Here is a 20,285-nt window from a genome sequence, read left to right as displayed (position 1 = left end):
TTAGGGCACGGTCCGCCGCGCCGCTGGGGGGCGCCGCCGCGCTCGAGGGGGGGCGGGGCTGAGGGCGGGCGGAAGCGGCCCTGCGGCCGGGCGGGCGGCGGCGGAAGCGCGGAGCTTCCGGGGAGGGGGGGGGGTGGGGATGGCGGCCGGCGGCAGCGCGAGCCGCGCGGAGCGGAAGGCGGCGGCGCGCGCCGAGCTCCTGCAGCAGGAGGAGCAGCGGGACCGGCGGAGACAGGTACGGCCCTGCCCGGCCCCGGCCGCCCCGGCCGCCGCGCTGCCGCCCTGACCTCCTGTGCCGCGCAGGTGTCCCGCATCTGGAGGAAGCCGCCGGCGGAGCGGAGCCCCGAGGAGTGCCAAGTGCTGGGCGAGAGCGACGACATCGTCCGCGAGCTGGAGCGGCGCCGCAAGCGGCGAGAGCGGCTGCGCCGGCGGCAGGAGGAGGTGCGCGGCGGGGCCGGCGCGGGGGCGCTGGAGCTGCGGCGGGCCGTGCGAGGAGCCGCAGTGCCGCCTTACCGGGGACGTGTCCGGTCCGCTCCCTTCCGTGCGGGCACGTGCCTCGGGACTGGTTGATGGATCCGGGAGCCTCTGCCCTTGACCCCCTTGGGCAGCAGCGTGTTCGCTTTAACGTGGAAAAGACGGGGGGTGATGGGCACGAGTTATTCCTGGGGCCATCCTGGCTGGGCGCAGGAGGGAAGTTTCTCAGAAGGGGAACTGCCGGCCATTGGGATGATCTCCACAGGGAAGGGGTGGATTCCCCAGCACTGGACACTTAAGGTCTGGCTGGACAGGGTGCTGGGACAGCTAGCCTAGGTCATGCTTTGCCTGGGGCGGTTGGCCCAGATGATCCATAAAGTCACTTCCAACCTGAGGTTTTGGGATTCTGTGGTTGTTTTCTTTGGAAGCCACTTCTGGTAATGGTGATGGCCCATGTCAGGCGTGCAGAGAGTGCTTTGCTCCCCGCAGTTCACTGTACCTCAGAAACACGTAAACTTGCTCAGTTGTGTTTTCCAGGTATGTGACGAACCAGAGGAGTTAAGGAGAAAGGCCACTGAGCTGGCTGCTGCCATCTGCAGCGCCAAGCACCTCGTCATCTACACGGGAGCCGGGATCAGTACGGTAGGTTTTTTTGGGGCGGGTGGCTGGAGCTGTGGGAGCTCCTGCAGGGCTGTTGCAGTGTTGTTTGGGCTATTTTTGTGGTTTCCGAATGACTGTATGGTGCGTGTTACGAGCCTGGGATGTGGTGGGAGCACACGCACCATGATGAGGGCAGTGGTTAGTTTGCATCCTGGGCTCATGCCTCCTGCCCAGGAGATTCTGAGGCTGCATCACCTCTGTGAGCATGTGAGGAACGTGCTGCTTATATGGGAAGATCGCCAGTCTGGCTCCATTCTTGAGTGTCTTCGACTGCTTTTGGTGTAAAACCTAAAACCAAATTGACTCATTAACATTGTGATAATGGACAGGCAGGAGTAGCTGGTGCTACAGGAACTTAGAAATGACACTTCAAGAAATGCTGTGAAGGCCTCTGGGAAAGTGGAAATCTGGGAAAGAAGTGGCTCTTCCTCTTCTAACGTGATGTGTCACCTTTACTGATACCTGAGATGGGAACCCTACTTTCTGTCCCTTTTCTACAGTCTGCGCTGATACGTGGCACGATTCTGGGCAGGGTGTACAATGTTACGAATATTTTTGCTGAGTGTGAGCTGCCAGAAATCAGTCTAATGAAAGTAAGGAGAGATTCCAGAATTAAGTTCTGTATAATGAATGGCGAGTACCAAGGGTCAAAAAGAGTTCTGGAGGGACTCCATAATGGTAAAATTGGAGAAAATAAATACTGGGGGTGAAAATGGGAGCTGTAAGGTAGAAGAGATGCTAAACAGAGAGAGAATATGAAAAGAAGGTTTTACTGCAATTAGGGAACCACTGCTCTAGAAAACTTGGAGTGAATTAAAAAGCCCCTGTCACTGAGGAGTGTCTGGAGGCCCTGGGTGTGACCAGGTTGATGTGTCTGTGGACAAGGGTGTGAACCTCCTGCCAGGCCTCATTTTTTCTCTCCTCATGACACAGGCAGCTTCGATCCCAGACTACAGAGGCCCTAATGGCATATGGACGTTGCTGCAGAAGGGCAGGAGCATCAGGTAAAGAGACAAATTCTGAGCTGTGTGGCAGAAAACTGAGACTGAAGGAGACATTAATGGCAATTCAACTTTATTTTTTTCCTTGCTCCTTGTCAGGGCCACAGATCTGAGTGAGGCAGAGCCCACGCTCACCCACATGAGCATCGCCTGCCTACACAAGCACAACCTGGTAAGATGCTTTTGCTGCGCCTCACTTTTGTTCCTCTGTGTATGGTAAATAAAGCCCACCAGGGGAAAAAAGCTTTTCATGAGGCTGCCTAACTCCTGTTTTCACTCAGGTGGCTACACGTCCATGTGTATAAATCACACGTGCTCACATACAGCTGAGTCTCCCTCAGGCTCGCTCCAGGCTGTGGCCCTGGCAGCTTTTCCCCTTGTGCCTTTTCTTTCATCCTGTGCTTGCCTCTTGTGAGGCTGGGCTGGCCGCAGCGTCAGCAGCACTGGCAGCGCACTGATACTGCTGTCTGGCAGAAGGAGCTCTCATAAAGCTCTGTTCTCCAGGCCGCCTTATTTCCCATCAGTCCTGCACAGGGTGACTTGGCGTGTGTTGAGACACGTCATTTGAGTAACACAGTCAGTGCTGTGTGTGTGTGGTAACTGGCTCAGCGTGTTGCTCTCCTCAAGGTGCAGCATGTGGTGTCTCAAAACTGTGATGGGCTGCACCTGCGGAGTGGGTTGCCCCGAGCAGCAATATCTGAGCTTCATGGAAACATGTACATAGAGGTGAGTGGCCAGAACAGGGTGAAGTTACTGCCTGGGGACTTCACAGGGAAATAATACAAACTATCTATCACTAGCTCAAGAAGAACTTGGAAAAGGGCTACTCTTTGCTTAGTTAAGGCCATCAGGTTTGGGATGAATGCGCTAGCATGCACAAACTGAAGCATTCTGTACAACTCTCGTTGTACTTGCTAGAGCTTTCTGCTTCTGTCTGCTCTTCTTCAGGCCTCCTCTGAAATCCCTCCTGTAGCAAAGCTCACAGGCTCCCTGTAATTCCGCTTGCTGGCTGAGGTTTTCCAAACTTCCCCTAGTTAGCATCTGATCCCTGATGATCCCTCCTAGCACTTCCACTTTATTGTCCCCAAAAAGTGCTTTTCTCCTGAGAGCAGTGGCTGGTTCCTGGCCTCCCACAGGCTGGATGCTGGTGGTGTAACAGGGTTTTGCTTTTGTCCTGTGCCAGGTCTGCACTTCGTGTACACCCAACAGAGAGTATGTGCGAGTATTCGACGTGACGGAGCGCACAGCCCTGCACAGGCATCACACTGGCAGGATGTGCCACAAGTGTGGGGCACAGTTGAGAGATACAATCGTCCACTTTGGGGAGAAGGGGACATTGAGGCAGCCCCTGAACTGGGAAGCAGCAACAGAAGCTGCAAGCAAAGCAGATGTGATTCTTTGTCTGGGTTCCAGCTTAAAGGTAACTTTAGAGACTCGGTGAAGATTGTTAGCAGCATTCCCTCTTGGTGCTACACCTTGGTGCTGAGCAGTCTCCTCCCAAACAGACAACTGTAAACTCTGGTGTCAGGATTCGCCCACCATCTGTGATAGTCTCTCTTCCTCCCTCTTTCCCCTCCTGGTAATACATTCCTTTTCCTCTCGCCGATGCGGGTCGCTGTTCCGCGGCCGCTGGCTGTACTCAGCACCTCTGTTTTGTGGCAGGTCCTGAAAAAGTACCCCCACCTTTGGTGCATGAGCAAGCCGCCGCCCCGGCGTCCCAAGCTGTACATCGTGAACCTGCAGGTGAGCGCCCGCGGGCGGGGTGTGGGACTGACCGGCGCCGGTGCGGGAGGCGCTGCAGCCGCGGCTCTGCTCTCGCTCCCGCAGTGGACCCCCAAGGACGACCTGGCCGCCCTGAAGCTGCACGGCCGCTGCGATGACGTGATGCGGCTGGTGATGGCGGAGCTGGGGCTGGACATCCCGCGCTACGACCGGTGAGCGCCCGGGGCCCTGCCCCGCGCCCGGCGGTGCCCGCCCGCAGCTGCCCACGCTCGCCCTCTCTCCGCAGGGCGCGGGACCCCATCTTCGCGCTGGCCGAGCCGCTGCGCCCCGGCGAGGAGGGGACGCACTCGCGGAAGCCGGTGGCGCCGCCGCCGGGCGCCGAGGAGCCGCCGCGGAGCGAGGAGGCGCAGCGGGAGCAGCCGGCGGCGCCGGGCCGCGCCGGGGGGTGGCTGGGCCGCGGCTGCGCCAAGGGCTCCCGGCGCAGGAAGAGCTGAGCGCGGGCGGGGCCGCGCCCCAAGATGGCGGCGGGGCGGGCGCGGGGCGGGGCGGGCGGCTCCGGTGGCTGTGCCGCGGGCGCGCGGCGCTGCCGGTGACAGCGCGGCCATGCTGCGCAACGGGGCGGCGGGCGGCGGCCCCGCGGCGGGCGGCAGGGCTGCGGCGCGGCCTGTGCGCGTCTGGTGCGACGGATGGTGAGTGCGGCGGGCGCGGAAATAAACGGTGTTGGCTGCGCTGCTGCCTCCGGCTCCTCTGTGACCGCGGCCGGGCCGGGCTCCCGCGGGTGTGTGCGGCGGCGGGCGGGGAGCCCCCGCCGGGCCGGGCCGGGCCCTGGTTCGCCCGGGGCCGGGCGCTGCGGCTGCCCCGGGGAGCCCCGACCCGCGGGACGGCTGCTCCCGCCGCGTCCGCGGGCTGACCCGGCCGCTGTGCTTGCAGCTACGACATGGTGCACTACGGGCACTCGAACCAGCTGCGCCAGGCGCGGGCCATGGGCGATTACCTGATCGTCGGTGTCCACACGGACGGTAAGAGCCTCGGCGCTCGCGCTGCCCCTCGGGTCGCGCGGCGGCGTCACCCCGAGAACGGCCCCCCCGGCCCGGAGCGGGCGGCCCTCGGCTCCAGAGAGCGGCTCCTCCCTGGGCATGGCAGAAGGGCTCCCCCTTCCCCACTTTCTGGAGCGAGGGTGCAGGAGCTCGGAGCTTTTGGGCTTTGTCTGAGCTGTGACCCGTGGCCTGTGCGGTAAAAACAACGGCGGCAGCAGAAAACCAGTCTGGTTCTGGTGGTGCAAACTGTGGAGCTGATACTCCAAGACGCATCAGTGTGTGGAGAGAACGCCTCGTAGCCCACTGGGAGGTTGAGCGCTAAGAACTTGCTCTTGTATGTGAAGACGGATTTTAATTTGGTTTATGGACGCGTATTTTCTAGCATGAAGCTGCTGTTTAACAGGGGAATTTTCCCTTGGGGCTGCCAGGCGGTCCAGGTACCTCCCAGTAGCAAGCATCTGGGTGCAGGGAGGCCCTGGGTCCTTCTGCCTTCCCAGGGAATTCCAGGGCCCCTGTTACATGCTTAGGAAATGCAACTGAACTAAAATCTGTTCTGATCTAGCTGAGGCTTCCTCCTCTACCACAAACCAGCCCCAAGCTGAGTATAAGCCCATGATGCAGCTCACCCACCTGTGAGATGAGTGAGGCTCCTGTAGGAGAGCATCTTCATAGCTGTGGTACATACTTCTAATGGGGCTTTTCTGTTTCTTGCTCAGAGGAGATTGCCAAGCACAAGGGCCCCCCTGTCTTTACACAGGAGGAGAGGTACAAAATGGTGCAAGCCATCAAGTGGGTGGATGAGATTGCTCCAGGAGCTCCCTATGTCACCACACTGGAAACTCTGGACAAATATAACTGTGACTTCTGTGTGCACGGTGGTGAGTGATATTCTGAGGTGTTCCATTAACACAGACACTGTGGGTCTCATGTGCTGCAGGCTGAGGAACGTGCTGGCCAGTGGGTACCTCATGAGCTTCGTGGCTCCCGACCTGCTGTGGTGGGGAAACACGGCTGTGTGCCAGGCTTAGCGTGCTGGGCACCCCAGGGGTGGCCACATCGCTGGGCTGTAACCAGCCCTTTCACTGACAGAGGGGACGTGCTGTCTGACAGCTATCCTGAGGTTAGCACTAGCAGAAATCTGTGCAGACCTTAACATGAAAAATGCTGTTAAAAGGTGAGTGCAGAAATACAGTCGTGTTTATATCTACTTATCCTGGGATGAGATCAGATCTGGAAAGCTTCTCTCCCTTTATCCAGCTGGTAAGCTGTTCAGGGGCTTAGTTGAGCATGTAGTCAGAGACCCAGTTCCTATTGGGAACACTTTTCAGTTTACAGTCACTGAAGAGCACCTGTATTCTGGGAAACATCCTTGCCCTTGCACTCTGTCCCTTCCTGGGCCTGCTGCTCAGATTCACGCAGCCTCAGCCCTTCCCTAGCCCCTCGGGAGGTGTTCTCTTGGTTTGATCAGGAAGAGTCTTTGCACTCATGTCACGGATCTTCCTCAACTGATCCCGGTGCCTGCCATCAATTAGCCAGATATTTCATTAAGTGTACATAAATCATTAATCCTGTGTGAGACAGATGGGCTTTTTCACGTGGACAGGCTGATTATCAAATTCCTTGTTAACTTAGTTACGTGCCCTGAACACGTCTGGGGTGCGTGACCCTTCCTAGGCTCGGTGAGGGATTATGGCAGCAGAGCCACGCTTGTGGCCTTTGCTCCGGTTGCCCTGTGCTTATTCCCTCTGCCAAGTCACTCTGTACTTGCACCTGGGTGATGCCCTCATGCTGCAGCTTTGCCAGGTTGTATTGATGCAAAGAAAAGTTTTGCAATAGCTGAGCTTAACTGGGAGGGTGACAGGCACAAACCCACTGTGCCCTCTCCTGGCACGCAGAGCTGCGCTTGCAGCATGTCCTTGTGCCCCGATGTGAGGGTGTGGGGTTTAGGACTCCTCTGTCACCCATGAGCTGCCAGCGCCTGCTGTGAACCGGCTGTTCTGCCAGATGAGAATGGCTTTTCACTTGTGAAGAATTTGCACTGTCACTGAGAGTAAGCAAGGGGTGGTTTTGTAGAGTGAGTTGGGAACTGTGGCAAAGACAAACCAGAGTTAACTCTGAGGAAGGTTAGCTCGATGTGGCTGTACAAGTGTCATCACTGTGGGAAGGAACTGGCTGTTGGAGGGATATTAAATTGGCTGGAAAGGTTGTAACATGAACCAACAGCCAAAAGCAGCCCTGGGGATGTGAAGGCTAAGGTGCTTTTTGATAGGCTGATGGGAGCTGTACATTGTGGTTCAGGTAGTAATTCAGTCCTGGTTGCTGCTCCTGTCACTGCAAGGGCAACCGGCTCTCATTTTCTGGGCTACCTACAGAACAGTGGGCTGGATGGCTAATGGTGATCAGCACGCAGGAATATGCTCGTCTCCACAGATGGGGTGGTCTTGCAACCCCCTGGCGTTCCCATGGGATGCAGGATGTATCCCCTGCGTACGCACAGGGGTTCGGTGCAGGAGTTGTGGTCTGGCCGATGTGCTGAACCTGTTCAGCTCCTGCCATCAGAGCAGCTTCTGTGCAGCAGGGCTTGGGTGCAGTTCTGAGGCTTTTCTCTCTCTGCAGATGACATCACCCTCACGATAGATGGCAAGGATACCTATGAGGAAGTGAAGGCTGCGGGGCGATACAGGTAACCTACGGCTGCTCCCCTTCCTCCCCTGCTTTGGGCAGAGTTTCTGGGAGTTTGTGCCCTGAAGGGGTCAGATAAACCACAGCTATCCCCAGGTTACACTTGAATTTAGCTGTGACGTGTGCCAGCGCTTCAGTTGGTTCTACCACTGTGGCTCTGGGAAGTGTTGCAGCCTGGCAGCTGGTGGGGCCTGCCTGGTCCTGGCAGAAGCCAGATCTGGTCTCAAAGCTTCATTGGGGATTGGCTCTTCTGGGGTGCCTGTGCAAGGTAAGCTCTGCTCATGTGAGCAGTTGCTGTGGGGTGAAGAAGATGCAGAGGCTCAGTGAATGGATGCTGTACTTCATATCAAGAGCAGGTAGAAGCACAGCCCCTCGTTTGGGTTTGTCAGGTGTTGCGTGGAAGTGGTGGGAAATGAGGAGGAACATGTTCCTGTGGCTTCTGCTTTATCTTTGCTTGTCTCCCTGCAGGGAATGCAAACGCACCCAAGGTGTGTCCACCACTGACCTTGTTGGCCGCATGCTGCTCATGACTAAGGCTCACCACAGCAACATAGTGAGTCACAGGGCTTTGGGTGGGAGTTCGGAGTCCAGGGCATTTGCCAGCTCTTTCCTTTTGCTGTCCCAAATGGCAATGGAGCTCCTGGGTGCAGGGAGAACTGGCAAGCTGATTATGGGCAGTGGCAGCAAAACAACCTGCTTTTGTTTGCTTAAGCCTGCCTGAGATCACAGCGATCTCAGCCCGTGCTGCCTTGGAGAAGGGGGAGGTTGAGGGGTGGTGAAAGCTTCAGTCCTTGGTGATTTGTGTGGGAATGTGGGAATGTTACAGGCACTACAGGCTAGCCTGTGCCTTCCCTGGGGTGAAGCTGCACCCTGCAGCCATGTCGATCCATCAGCCCAGTGCTGCCAGGATTGGAAAGTCCTCTTCGTTCCCACTGAGCTGCATGCTTCTGCCTTCTGCTGTCTCTAGTCTGATCAGACCTTCCTCGAGTCTCTTCAGCTCACTATGTGCTAGGTAGCTGATGTAGCCAAAGGAAAATAAAGGAAGTAGTCATATGGTGGTTAATGAGTGGAATCTCCTATATAACAGCAGAGACAAGACAAAGGACCAATTCAGGGATCAGGGGAGATCTTCTAGTGTGCTGAGCTGTTAGATTGGCTTAGCTGGAATTGTGAAGCTCTTCCCATGCCATGGTGCAGTGCTCTGGCTGGCCGCAGGGATCTGAGCCCATCTCCGCCGGAGTGTCTTTGGAAGGAGGAGGGACACCGTCCTCTTAAGGGCTTGCGTTGTTGTGGGAGGACGTAGGTTTGAAATGCTATCAGGCCTGCAGGTTGGGCAAGAGCCACTGTCACTGTGTGGTGCCAGGCGGGGATCAGATGAGGACACGATTCATCTGACTCACGCTGGGACACAACTCTGGATATGAACTGGTTTGTCAGTGTTCAGAGCCAGGGATCTGGTGTGCAGCCTGAGCCACCCACAACCATGTTCCTGGTCACGTGAGCTATGTGAGTGCTTCAACATTGTGACTCTTTATCTCCCTTCAGGATGAGGACCTAGACTATCGGAAGCACACTGACAACTTTGGGAAGGTAATGTGAGTTCTGGTCATGGATGTCTGGTTTTTGTCCTGTCCGAGAAGGATTCCAAATGTGCTTTCAGCCTCTGTTGCAGGCTTGTTCCCCCCCCATATTTAGTAGTGACCTCAGTAAGCGTTTGCTGCTCAATAAAGGAGCTGCTGTAGTCGGTGAAATAGGTGTGGCCATGCAGGGCCAGAGGGTGAAGTGTCCTTCAGCGATGCCGTGGAGCTGCTGCACCCATTGAGCCTTTGCTGGTTTTCTGGCTTGCTTGTATGTTCTTAACCGCTGTTCTTTTGGGGCTCAAGTGCCTGCAGGGACAGCCCAGGGAGAGCCTCTGTGGATGCTGCTTTCAGTGCCCATGTTCTCAAAGGTGTTGCATCAGGTCTGGAAAGAGTCTGTAGCAGGCATGTGGCTGGAATGAGTGTGCTGCAGGGCTCGCGTGCTTGGTGGAGTTGTCCTGGGTCTGGCTCAGGCTCGCGCTGCCTCTCAAGAGCTGTCAGCCCCCCTCTGTCCCTGGGTGTTGGACTGTGCCCGATTAACAAGCACCAGTACTTAAAGCTCGAGTAAGGCTCTTACTCGCAGGGGGTTTGCTGGCTGGGCTGAGTCATCCTCTTTGTTCCCCACCACGCTGGGGTGTTTGAGCGGCGTGAGGGGCCCGTTGCTGCAGCATGGCTGTTCCCTGGTGCTTGGATCACCAGGTTCCTGCATGGCCCCGCAGCTGAGCCCCCTTTACATGCTGCGTGCACCTGGCTTGCCCGCTCTCGATGGGGTTTCTTTGTTCTTGCCAGTCTCGTAGAGCCCAAGCTTTAGGGGTCAGGCAGGTGCCCGAGGGGGTGACACAGTGACTGTTCCCAAATCCAATGTGTCGGAGGCTAAAACTCCATCCTTGGTTTCATGGCGCTGGTATCAGCTCCTGCTGGAGGCTGGAGAGGAGCGAGGGTAGGTGGTGTGTTACTGAGCCTTGTCTCTCCTGGCAATCAAAACCTGCCCTGTTGCTTTCCTCCTTCTTGAGCTTTCTTCTCGGCATCTCCTGAGCTGGCTGTCAGGGATGATTTGCACCGTGTTTGACAGAGCAAAAAGGGCTTTTGAGATTGCTGAACTCTTTGGTGTCAGGAGTGTGCGAAGTCCAAGATGCTGAGATTTGTGATCCTCGCAAATTGCCTGTGGCTGCGTCTGTGTTGTCCAAACCCCTCCTGGAGCCTGGAGAGGAGACGTGTGGGATGTGTTTTCCCAGGGACCAAAGGGTCACAGTCCTTGGACGGGCGTCTCGCAGTTCCTGCAGACATCTCAGAAGATCATCCAGTTTGCATCAGGGAAGGAACCGCAGCCCGGAGACACCATCATCTACGTGGCTGGAGCCTTTGACCTGTTCCGTATCCTGGACTTTGTTTTGTCAGGAAAGCAGCACTGGTCTTTCGGTTTAATGTCTTCATGTTCTGAGGTGCCAGACCAGGATATTTGTCTCTTTTTTTTTTTTTTTTCCCTTTTCCTTTCTTTCTCTCTCTGTAGCTGTGCAAGTTGGGGGCAGGCAGGATTCCCACTGCCTTAGTTGCAGGACACTGAGAAAGGAGCTGTAGCTGCTCTCTAGAGAGGTTTGTGGCTGTTGGAGCATGGCAGGGAGACAGGCAGATGCTCTCCATGCTCTAGTGACCACACTCCAGTCCCCCCTGAGGGCTGGCATCACAGCCCAAGCGCCTGCCCTGGCCACCTGGAGCAGTCTCTGAGGCACTGAGGCAGAACAGCTAAATCAGGCAGAAGTTCTGGACAGAGGCAAAGTTGAGTCCATGCGAGGTGGAGCTGGAGATGCCTGGTGTTTGCCCAGGACCTGTGGAGGAAGGAGGCGACTGGATATGGGCAACGAATAATGCAGAAATCAAATCCATAGGATTTATGTCTCCCACGGTGCTTTTTCAGTGCATCTGTTTCTGTCTCCCTTTCCCTGTTTTCTGTGTTAGTTTCAATTCCTTAAAGCGTTCTACAGACATTGGGCACGTAGATTTCCTGGAGAAGGTTCACCAGCTGGCAGAGAAACCCTACATCATCGCTGGGCTGCACTTTGATCAGGTCAGTGTATAACGTCCAAAGACAGAGCATCTTGGCCCCTGTTCTTTCTGTGCTCGGGAAGCCGGGAACGAGATGTGTTGGCCAAAACAGGGTTTTCATGCCGGGAGAAAGCGAGAGGGAAAGGGGTTGCTTTGTCTCTCTTTAACTGTGCCTGGTGCTTTGTTTAGGAAGTAAATCGCTACAAAGGGAAGAACTATCCCATCATGAACATCCATGAGAGAACACTCAGTGTGTTGGCCTGCAGGGTAAGTGCCTCTTGGGTTGGTATCTGCACCATTCCAGAACTTGCCTGGAGCTCAGTGGTGGTCTCCTGTAGCCAACAACCTCACACAGGTTCTTTGGCGTGTGCTGGGGAAGCAGAGACGGGTCACTTCAGACTGCCAGAGGAGCTGGTGTGCTCTCAGGAGGAGTCCCGGGGCTCCTCTGTTGTCCTGGCTAACCTGAGCTATTGAACTCCCCACCTCTGGTTCAGCAAAGGCAGTGGGGAAGAAAATTCCTGGGAAAGAAATACGGGGAGGCCCAGAAGCATGTTCCCTGAGCTGTAAACTTCTGGATTTGCTATATATACTTCACCAGAAAGCATATTCTGTAGTGGAACTAAAAGATGCTGTGTGACAAGCAGTGGCTGCTAAAGCTGCTTCCCTGTTTCCTTGCTTGAGTTCCTACCTCTCTAACTGGCTGACCTGCTTAAGGGTGTTCAGGAAGCAGGCTGGCCCCTGGTTTGGGGGTGTTGGTTTGTGGTTTTGGGGTGGGTGTGTTTGTTTTTCCCAAATCTGGACTCTTTACCTCTTTTTTCCTCTAGTATGTCTCAGAAGTGGTGATTGGAGCCCCCTACGCTGTCACTGCTGACCTGCTGGATCACTTCAGGGTGAGTCTTTGCGTATAGATGGATGTGAAGACGTTGGGTGCGATGTGCTTGGGGAACTGAAGTGGTGCAGTAAAACACAGGGGTGTAAAGGGGAGGAGGTCCAGCTCAGCAGGGTTACTCAGAGCACCAGATACTGGGAGCAGGGAATATCAGCACCAGGGCTGGTACAGGAGGGGTGGCTTTGCTGGTCTCCAGGCCGTGCTGCAGCATGGGCAGTGGCAAGGAAGGTCCTTGTGCCTTTTTTGGGTCTTGTCAACAATTTTGTATCCTTCTCCAGGTAGCACTTGTGTGTCATGGGATGACAGAGGTGGTGCCAGACAAGGATGGTTCTGACCCATACGAGGTAAGGCACCAGCTGCTGTTGGCTGTGCTGCTTTGTCAGTATTGGATAGATGCAGCGTGGCTTTGTGTTCCCAAGCTGGGAACTTGTACTGCAGAGGATGCTCGCAAGTGAGTGCAGCACAGGGGAGCCTGGTTTTCATCCACCCTTGAGGGTGGCTGCTTGGAGCAAAGGTGTAAACAGCTCTGTTCTTGCAATCCCTCTTTGGTTTGCCTGTTCCTGATGCCTTCATGGCAGTGAGAAATCCTGTAGCCTTTGCTCTATTCCAGTCCTGGGCAGCTCCCACGAACATAAAGCTTTGCTTTCAGCAAGTATTTATCCTGCCTCCTAGGAATCATTTTGTGTTATGCCTGGCTGGGTGCCCTAGGACCTGCCATGGCTTCTGCTCAACATCCCCGGCTGAGCTGTAACCCTGAGGGCCTGCGTGTCTCCCCAGCTCAGTCTGCTGTGTTTGTCCACAGGAACCTAAGAGACGTGGCATTTTCCAGCTTGTGGACAGTGGCAGCAACCTCACCACAGATCTCATTGTGCAGAGGATTATCAAGAACAGGTTGGTTTTCTTTATCTCCCAGTTCTGTCACATACTGTACTGACCAGCTTGTGTGGGGACTAATGAATGGGATCAAACAGGAGAGGAGTGGTTACCTAAAGGTGCAGAGTCAGTAACTGGTCCTTCATCTTCCATAGCTTGGGGAGGCTGCTTAGATGTGGATGTACTGGACTGCACAGGGAAAGGAAAAGCTGAACTCTGCTGTGTCAGTGTGTGTCACTGTGCTTTACTGGTCTTCCTCTATCAGTGATAAAATTCCCTTGCTCTATTCCCAGGGGAAGGAGCACGTTGCTTCTTTCAGAGCTTTGCTCTTTTAGGCCTGAGCCCCCTTTGCCTTCAGTAACCTTGGCTCAGTCAGTGATAAATTTGGTTTTGGTATTACGTGGTCTGTTCCTGGACAGGCCAAGCATGGAGCGGCAGTGTCTGCTGCTGGGGCAGAAACAAGTGGTGGTTGCCCAGTGTGGGAGCCTGCGAAGTGGTGGAACAGTTGTGGGAAGCTCTGGGTGCTGGCTCTTGAAAGCAGTTGGGAGATTACTGGTGGTTTCTGAAGCGCTCTTGGAGCAGAGTAGCAGGAGCTATGGTGCTCCCCTGCTCCAGGTGAGATAGGGATGGATGAGAATCTTATGGCATTTTGTGATTGATGCAGGCTGGAGTTTGAAGCTAGGAACCAGAAGAAGGAAGCAAAAGAGCTGGCTGTGCTGGAGGCCATGAGGAGACTGGAAGAGAAGCACTAGGCCAGCAGAGAGCTGGTGTGTGGGTCACAGATCGCTGCAGCCTCACCTCTTGAGAGCAGACAAGCTCTTGGAGGGGACCCCTGAATGGGGACCCCGCTGCTGGTGTGCAGGGTGTGCTGTCTGCCCTCTCCTGGCCTAGCTCCTCCTCCAGTAACTGCAGCCAGTGAGGCCGGAGCCTGCTGCTGCTGCCTGGTTTCTCCTCCATCAGCCCCTTCCCAGGGGAGAGATGACAGGGAAAAAAGAAATGTTTTAAAGGTTTTAATTCTAACCCATGTTTTAACCCCTTGATGTGCTTTTACTGCTGCCAGTTCTGGCTTTTAGTAGGAGGGAAATGGAGCAGCTGTCCATGCCCCAGGTTTGGCTGGAGCCTGTGCTCCTGAGCAGCCTGGGGGCGGCGGTGGGGATGGGCTGGTGTGAACGGTCACCCCGGGGATGGCCACGGCTACTCCCACGCTCGGGCAGGGGCGTGCGGCCCCTGCACAGACACCAGCCCCAGAGCTGCTGCAGCTCCAGCTGGATCTGCTGTGCCTGGGGCCCCAGGAAGAGGCAGCAGTGCAAGGGGCAGGGGCACAGGCACCCCCAGGGGCTTCCTCCAAGACCTGGTGCTGTACAGACCTGCTCAGAGCCTGGAGCCCGAGGGCTTCCCAAAGGGAGGGACTGGAATTTCAGCTGAACCCAGGGCTGTTTGTAACACGCACCATGTGAGTCCCTGCACAAGGGTGCAGGGCCTGAGGAGGACGGGTGCTAAGCCCCTTCCTGCCTCTTACATTCCAGGGTGCAGCAGCAGGTGCCCTGGGCCACACGGTCCTTCCACGCCAGTTCTGTTGTCCTCGCTGTTGTAAACTTCTGTTGCTGATCATTAATAAAACATTAGAGTTCTGTGTTGGTATCTTTGGGCCCAAAGTGGGGTCGCAGAAAGGGGCCAGGTCCTGGGATGGAACATCCCTGCTACAGCAGCACCAGCTCTTTGCCCTAGGGCAGCGCAGCCCGGGTGCTGGGCATGTTGGGGTTGCCCCGGCACAGGGACAGCTCTGGCCGGAGCCGTTTGTTCTCCCTGCGGGAGTTTTTTGCTGAACTCTCAAGAAATGGACCCAAACCGTGCGAGCGGTCCCGGCTTTGCTCTTTGCTTTCCGGACAACGAGGTTACAGCATTTGCCCTGGGAGGCTGTTCCGGCAGCGCGGTGGCCATGTAGCCACCGAGCAGCGCGGGGCCCGGCCCTCCCGCGCCCGGCAGAGCCGCTTCCCCCCCACCCCTCCCGCAGGCGGGCTCCGCGGCGCAGTCGTTTCCCCCCTTCCCGTCCCCGGAAGGACACCGGACACCGGAGAGGCGCGAGGCCGCCGCACGTTTATTCAGGGCAGGGCCCCCCGCGTGCGCCGGCGCCACCGTCACTCCTTGAACTTCCACTCCTGGCGGCACATGGGGCAGTGCTGCTGGACCTGCTGCGAGTTCAGCCACTTGAGGATGCAGTGCATGTGGAAGCAGTGCGAGCACTGCCCCCACACCAGCGGGCAGTCGTCCCCGGGCACCTTGCCTGCGGCGCGGAGAGCGCGTCAGCGCGGCGCGGCGCGGCGCGGCCCGGCGCGGCCCCCCCCCAGCACTCACAGTCGGGGCAGCAGCCGTTAAACGCCATCCGGCAGATGCCGCAGTTCTCGTCGTTCGCCACCCACAGCCAGGACGCGACCCCGTGCCAGCTCCGCACGCGCACCCGCATCGCCGCCGCCGGGACCGCGCCTCCGCCGCTCGAGCACCGCCTCTTCCGCTTCCGGCGGCGGCGCAGCGCGGCCGGAAGTGCAGGCCCCGGAGAGGAGCCGCCATCATGGCCGACAAGATGGACATGTCGCTGGACGATATCATTAAGCTCAACCGCAGCCAGCGCGGGGCCGGCCGGGGCGGCGGCCGGGGCGGCCGGGGCCGGGGCGGCGCCACCCGCGGGGGTGGGCCCGGCCGGGGCGGCGTGGGAGCCGTGAGGGCGGGAGGCGGCGGCCCCGTGCGGAACAGGCCGGTGATGGCCCGGGGCGGCGGCAGGAACCGGCCCGCGCCCTACAGTCGGGTACGGGGCGCGGCGGCGGCGGCGGGACGGAGCGCGGCCGCCTGGGGGGCTAGGCGGCGGCGCGGGACGGGGAACCGGGCCGGGCCTTCGGCGAGGCGGGAGGGGGCGGGCGGACGGCCCTTTGTCCGCTCCCTGCGGGGCGGGCGGCGGGGGCCTGTGCTCTGCGGTGCCCCGGCGGCGGTCAGCGAGGTGCCGGTCTCGTTGCAGCCGAAGCAGCTCCCCGAGAAGTGGCAGCACGACCTGTTCGACAGCGGCTTCGGGGCGGGGGCCGGCGTGGAGACCGGCGGGAAGCTGCTCGTCTCGAACCTGGACTTCGGCGTCTCGGATGCGGACATCCAGGTGGGGGCTCGGGAGCGGCCCCGCGGGGGGTGTTCATGGGGGGTTTCATTCATAGCGTCGGGGTAGGGCCCACCAGGCGCCCGCGGGAGAGCCGCAGGTCCTGCTCCCTCCCTGCCCGGACAGAAGACCCCCGGGTGAGTTAACTCTGTACCGGTGGTGAGGTTTGTGCCACGAGCCCTCGTCCTGCAGCGGCTCTGGTGATCCTGAGGGGCTGTAGTTCGGAGCAGCCGCCATCGCCTGCAGGGCGCTCCTGGTGTTGTAGGGTCTCTGCCATGGCGCAGGGGGGAGGGTGCTGCTGTTTTGCTGGTTCCAGCTGCAATGGGAGAATCGATTATAAACTGTTCAAACTCGAGGTCTGTGTAGTTGCAGCGATGTTGGAACTGTGCTGCGTGTACAGCTGCACGCTCCGGGTGTACAGGTCCTGGTGGTGTAGCTCTGCTGAGTGTTGAGGTGTTCCATGGGCGTACCTGGGAGGAGTTATCTGTGAGGGGGTACCTGTGGTACCCACTGTGTTATCTTCTAGCCAAGTGACGTGCTGTGGTCGTGTCCCTTGTTTCAGCCGTTGGGTAAGAACCTGCTGGATTCTCCTGGTTGGATGTCGCTGTGCTCTGTCTCCATACCATGGCATGGGGGCTCCCCCGGTGGGGAGGGCACCGGCACAGGCACCAGCAACACCCGCAAATACCGGGGCTGTACGGGCTCTGTCATGCTGTGAAGCACTTTCTTTTGGAATGGTTTCTGGTCCTCACATCCTGACCAGGGAAAGCAAGCCACTGCAATAGGCAGCTGCCTTTGTTGTCAGTTAATTCATTCGGTTGCTCTATGTGCCAGTCTGGCTGTGCCTGAGGGATCAGAAGGGAGCTTTTTGAGGTCACCTCGTTACTGGGTAATGCACTTAAAACCTGCCCTTTACCCCTGTAGGTGCAGATTTGGTTTCCATAAGTGTGCTGCTCTGTGAAGTCACCTCAGTGTGACCAGCTCCTGTGCCTCCTGCAGCCGTTGAGATTCGCTTTTTCTGCCGCTGGCTCTGGCTGATGTGTGGATGAATTTCCACTCAGGGTTATTTAGCAGCAAAGTTGATTTAATGGCTTTGCACCTATTTGTTGTTACTCATCCTATAATGGAGCGCTGCCTCAGGTATATGATGGCTTGCTTTGTTCCTGTGTTAGTCATGTCAGTAACATGGTTCAGCAGGTGTACAGCAGGCAGGAATGGCTGGAAGGAGCCTCACATGTGCGGAGCTGGGCAGCGCAGACTGAACCTGGCTCTGGGAAGCTGCTGATGAGTGCTGTGAAATGTTCACCTCTGGTGCATGAGCACAGGGAGGAGCAGGCCCGCAGCCCTGCTGAGCATGGTGTGCTGGGGAGGTGAAGGACGTGTGGTGCAGTGGGCACCGCACTGGGGCTGCAGTAGTGGGTCCCACAGGAGGTGACTGCTCTGTCTGGGCTGTAACAGGGCAGATACTGAGCTTTTGAGGCATGGGGTGCAGCAGTACCTTGCGAAAGTAACATGTCCTGTTTACATCTCAACGTAGCACCTGCAAAACAAGATCAGTGGCTTCATCGCTGCCTCTTCATTTCCATCCTTTGGGACAGCAAATGACATAGAAGTGCAGACTGGTTTGGGTTGGAAGGGACCTTAAAGCTCATCCAGTTCCGACCCCTGCCACAGGCAAGGACACCTTCCACTGGAGCAGCTTGCTCCAAGTCCCTGTGTCCAACCTGGCTTTGAGCACTGCCAGGGATGGGGCAGCCACAACTTCTCTGGCACCCTGTGCCAGTGCCTCAGCACCCTCACAGGGAAGAGCTTCTGCCTAAGAGCTCATCTCAGTCTCCCTTCTGTCAGTGTGAAACCATTCCCCTTATCCTGTCACTACATGCTCTTATAAAATGAGATTTAGTTCAGTAGAGGATGTTCTTCATCTCAGGTTTTGGGGTATATTCCTATGGGCTGTGCTTTTAAATTGCACCTGACCGGGTAAAGATTTAGGGGGGGGGAATAACTTCAGCACAATGAAACTGTAGCCATCTCTGTATGTGTTCATAGGCTGTTCTTCCTCTGTGACATGGGTCTGGATTATTTTTATTAGTCACCCTTTGAGTCAGCCTCAACTAAAGGGCCCACCTTTCCCCTGGGTCAGCATCCCTCGAGCCTGCTCTGCTGCTGTGAACATGTGCCTCACACATGGTGATCTTGAAGCCCCTCTTGGCTTTGCCACCTGTGGCACCTCCCTGCTGGGCTCCTGCTCCCTCTTTCACTGATGCTTTGTCTGAGTTGTCCATAATGATTTGAAAGGCACTCTGGTGGTGTGTGTAGGGATGGGCCGGCACCATCCTGGGCTGCGCAGTGTTCACGACACTGACGGATGTCTCTGCTCTTCCCCTCTTTCTCAGGAGCTCTTTGCAGAGTTTGGAACCTTGAAAAAGGCAGCTGTGCACTATGACAGGTCTGGCCGCAGCCTCGGGACAGCGGATGTGCATTTCGAGAGGAAGGCGGATGCACTGAAGGCGATGAAGCAGTACAATGGTGTCCCCTTGGATGGTGAGTGCACATCTGTGGCACCTGCCAGCACCCGCATCCTTCCTGCACGCCTCCTGCATCCCTCCTGTACCCCACACCCCGCTCATACGCAGCCCCTGGGCTGCTCTTCCTGTAGGGCGCCCCATGAACATCCAGCTGGTCACATCACAGATTGACACACAGAGAAGACCAGCACAGAGGTGAGTGTTGAGCACCCAGTGCAGGGCAGGAACCTGCCTGGGCCCTCTCCTGTGGAATCTCTGTGGGTTAACCACCAGCCACTAAATCAGCTGCTTTTGAAAACTGGCAGTGTAAACAGAGGTGGCATGACTAGGAACCGCGGGGGTTCGGGATTTGGTGGTGGTGGCGGCAGCAGGCGAGGCACTCGTGGTGGAAACAGAGGGAGAGGCAGAGGAGCTGGAAGAACTTCCAAACAGCAGCTCTCCGCAGAGGAACTAGATGCACAGCTGGATGCTTACAATGCCAGGGTAAGTGCTTCCCACAGCATCTCCTCCTGGGAAATGTGGCAGCCCAGAACTGGCAGGAAGAGATTTTCATAGAATCCCAGCCTAGTTTGTGTTAGAAGTGACATTACAGCTTATCCAGTTTCAACCCCCTGCCATGGGCAGGGAGACCTTCCACTAGAGCAGGTTGCTCCAAGCCCCATCCAGCCTGGCCTTGAACACTGCCAGGGATGGGGCAGCCACAGCTTCTCTGGGCACAGAACATTTTCCAGGTCCTGGGACTAACACCAGCTCCCCCTAAAGCCAGGCAGCGCCTCTGTGCAGCGTTTGGCTCTGCTCTCCACAGCACTTGGGCAGCTGCTGTTGCTGGCAGCTGGGAAGCTGTTTGCAGGACAGCTGCAGTGAGCAGTAGCTGCAAACAAAACCCCCCGGGCTGTGAAAAGGGAAAAGCAAAAGGCAAAAACAGAGGAGTCTCTGCCCTGTGGGTGGATGGAAATCTCAATAGAGAACCGGGGTGGTGTGTGTGGTGTGGGAACGGTGAAGTCCCTGTGGGAGCGCAGAGTGGGATGAGTGGAATTGCAGACCGTGGCTGGGAGGGGGAGGCGCAGCACAGCAACTCCCACTTGTGCCCTTCTGTTGTGGGGCAGCTGCGCCCTGGAGCATGCCTGGCGCTGCCGGGTCCCTGTGCAGCAGCGCTGGGAGCTCCAGGGCTGGCAGGGATGTGGGAGCTGCGTGCGCCCTTCCGTGATGGCTGTTCTCCTCTCCTCTCTTGCAGATGGACACCAGCTAAAGCGGCGGGCGCAGGGAGGATGCGACTGTGGCTCCTGGCTCCCGGCGGGGCTGCGGCCGCCACCTGGGGATGGGATTTGTTTTATTTTCGTTCTGGGATAGGTTTTAAACTCCTGTAAAGGTTTTTTTTAATTCCGAGCAGACCCGTTTTGTACCGAGTTATTTTTGGGATAAATTTTACTGTTGCTGTTGGGCCGAGGTGGCTTTTTCACCTTGGCCGCAATAAACTAGAACCGTGTCTAGAGCTGTGGCTGCCGCCGCCCGCGCGCCTGCCCGCGCCCCGCCCCATGCGCACAGGCCCCGCCCTCTCGCGCCCGCGCGCCTTCCCGCGGCCCGCCCCGCCCTGCGGCGCTCTGCTCCTCCGCCCCAACTCTATGGTCGGCCCCGCCATCGCGCGCGAATCCCCCCTGGC

The 20,285-nt window shown here is 57.3% G+C and overlaps 4 protein-coding genes across 7 annotated transcripts; 3 read left to right on the top strand and 1 right to left on the bottom strand.

The window, feature by feature from the left end:
• The first annotated feature begins 110 nt into the window (after positions 1–110).
• On the top strand, positions 111–4,382 carry SIRT7 (sirtuin 7). The gene is made up of 10 exons (XM_065693899.1): positions 111–235; positions 304–441; positions 1,012–1,116; positions 2,068–2,138; positions 2,235–2,307; positions 2,763–2,861; positions 3,319–3,555; positions 3,798–3,878; positions 3,963–4,069; positions 4,144–4,382. Exons 1-10 carry the CDS (start codon positions 140–142, stop codon positions 4,349–4,351), a joined length of 1,215 nt encoding a protein of 404 aa, XP_065549971.1. The 5' UTR covers positions 111–139; the 3' UTR covers positions 4,352–4,382.
• A 41-nt stretch (positions 4,383–4,423) lies between these two features.
• PCYT2 (phosphate cytidylyltransferase 2, ethanolamine) lies at positions 4,424–14,589 on the top strand. 4 transcript variants are annotated; one of them, XM_065693904.1, is made up of 13 exons: positions 4,424–4,546; positions 4,788–4,876; positions 5,611–5,772; positions 7,511–7,577; positions 8,045–8,129; positions 9,122–9,166; positions 10,389–10,527; positions 11,136–11,218; positions 11,386–11,463; positions 12,021–12,086; positions 12,364–12,429; positions 12,888–12,976; positions 13,623–14,589. In XM_065693904.1, the coding sequence occupies exons 1-13, from the start codon at positions 4,461–4,463 to the stop codon at positions 13,708–13,710; spliced, it is 1,143 nt and encodes a 380-aa protein (XP_065549976.1). In that variant the 5' UTR covers positions 4,424–4,460; the 3' UTR covers positions 13,711–14,589. The 4 variants fall into 4 exon arrangements, with proteins under 4 accessions (XP_065549976.1, XP_065549974.1, XP_065549972.1 ...); XM_065693902.1 differs by lacking the exon at positions 5,611–5,772 and having other exon boundaries at positions 4,425–4,546; XM_065693900.1 differs by lacking the exon at positions 9,122–9,166 and having other exon boundaries at positions 4,425–4,546.
• A 445-nt stretch (positions 14,590–15,034) lies between these two features.
• Positions 15,035–15,490, bottom strand: ANAPC11 (anaphase promoting complex subunit 11). The gene is made up of 2 exons (XM_065693248.1): positions 15,314–15,490; positions 15,035–15,242 (listed from the first exon to the last, which is right to left on the bottom strand). The coding sequence occupies exons 1-2, from the start codon at positions 15,420–15,422 to the stop codon at positions 15,097–15,099; spliced, it is 255 nt and encodes an 84-aa protein (XP_065549320.1). The 5' UTR covers positions 15,423–15,490; the 3' UTR covers positions 15,035–15,096.
• ALYREF (Aly/REF export factor) lies at positions 15,491–20,117 on the top strand. The gene is made up of 6 exons (XM_065693246.1): positions 15,491–15,761; positions 15,969–16,100; positions 18,494–18,641; positions 18,757–18,820; positions 18,931–19,108; positions 19,860–20,117. Exons 1-6 carry the CDS (start codon positions 15,528–15,530, stop codon positions 19,872–19,874), a joined length of 771 nt encoding a protein of 256 aa, XP_065549318.1. The 5' UTR covers positions 15,491–15,527; the 3' UTR covers positions 19,875–20,117.
• Positions 20,118–20,285: the final 168 nt, after the last annotated feature.

The sequence above is a fragment of the Lathamus discolor genome, chromosome 13, assembly GCF_037157495.1.
Source record: "Lathamus discolor isolate bLatDis1 chromosome 13, bLatDis1.hap1, whole genome shotgun sequence".
Taxonomy (NCBI): Eukaryota; Metazoa; Chordata; class Aves; order Psittaciformes; family Psittacidae; genus Lathamus; species Lathamus discolor.
This window is presented reverse-complemented; position numbering and strand designations above follow the sequence as displayed.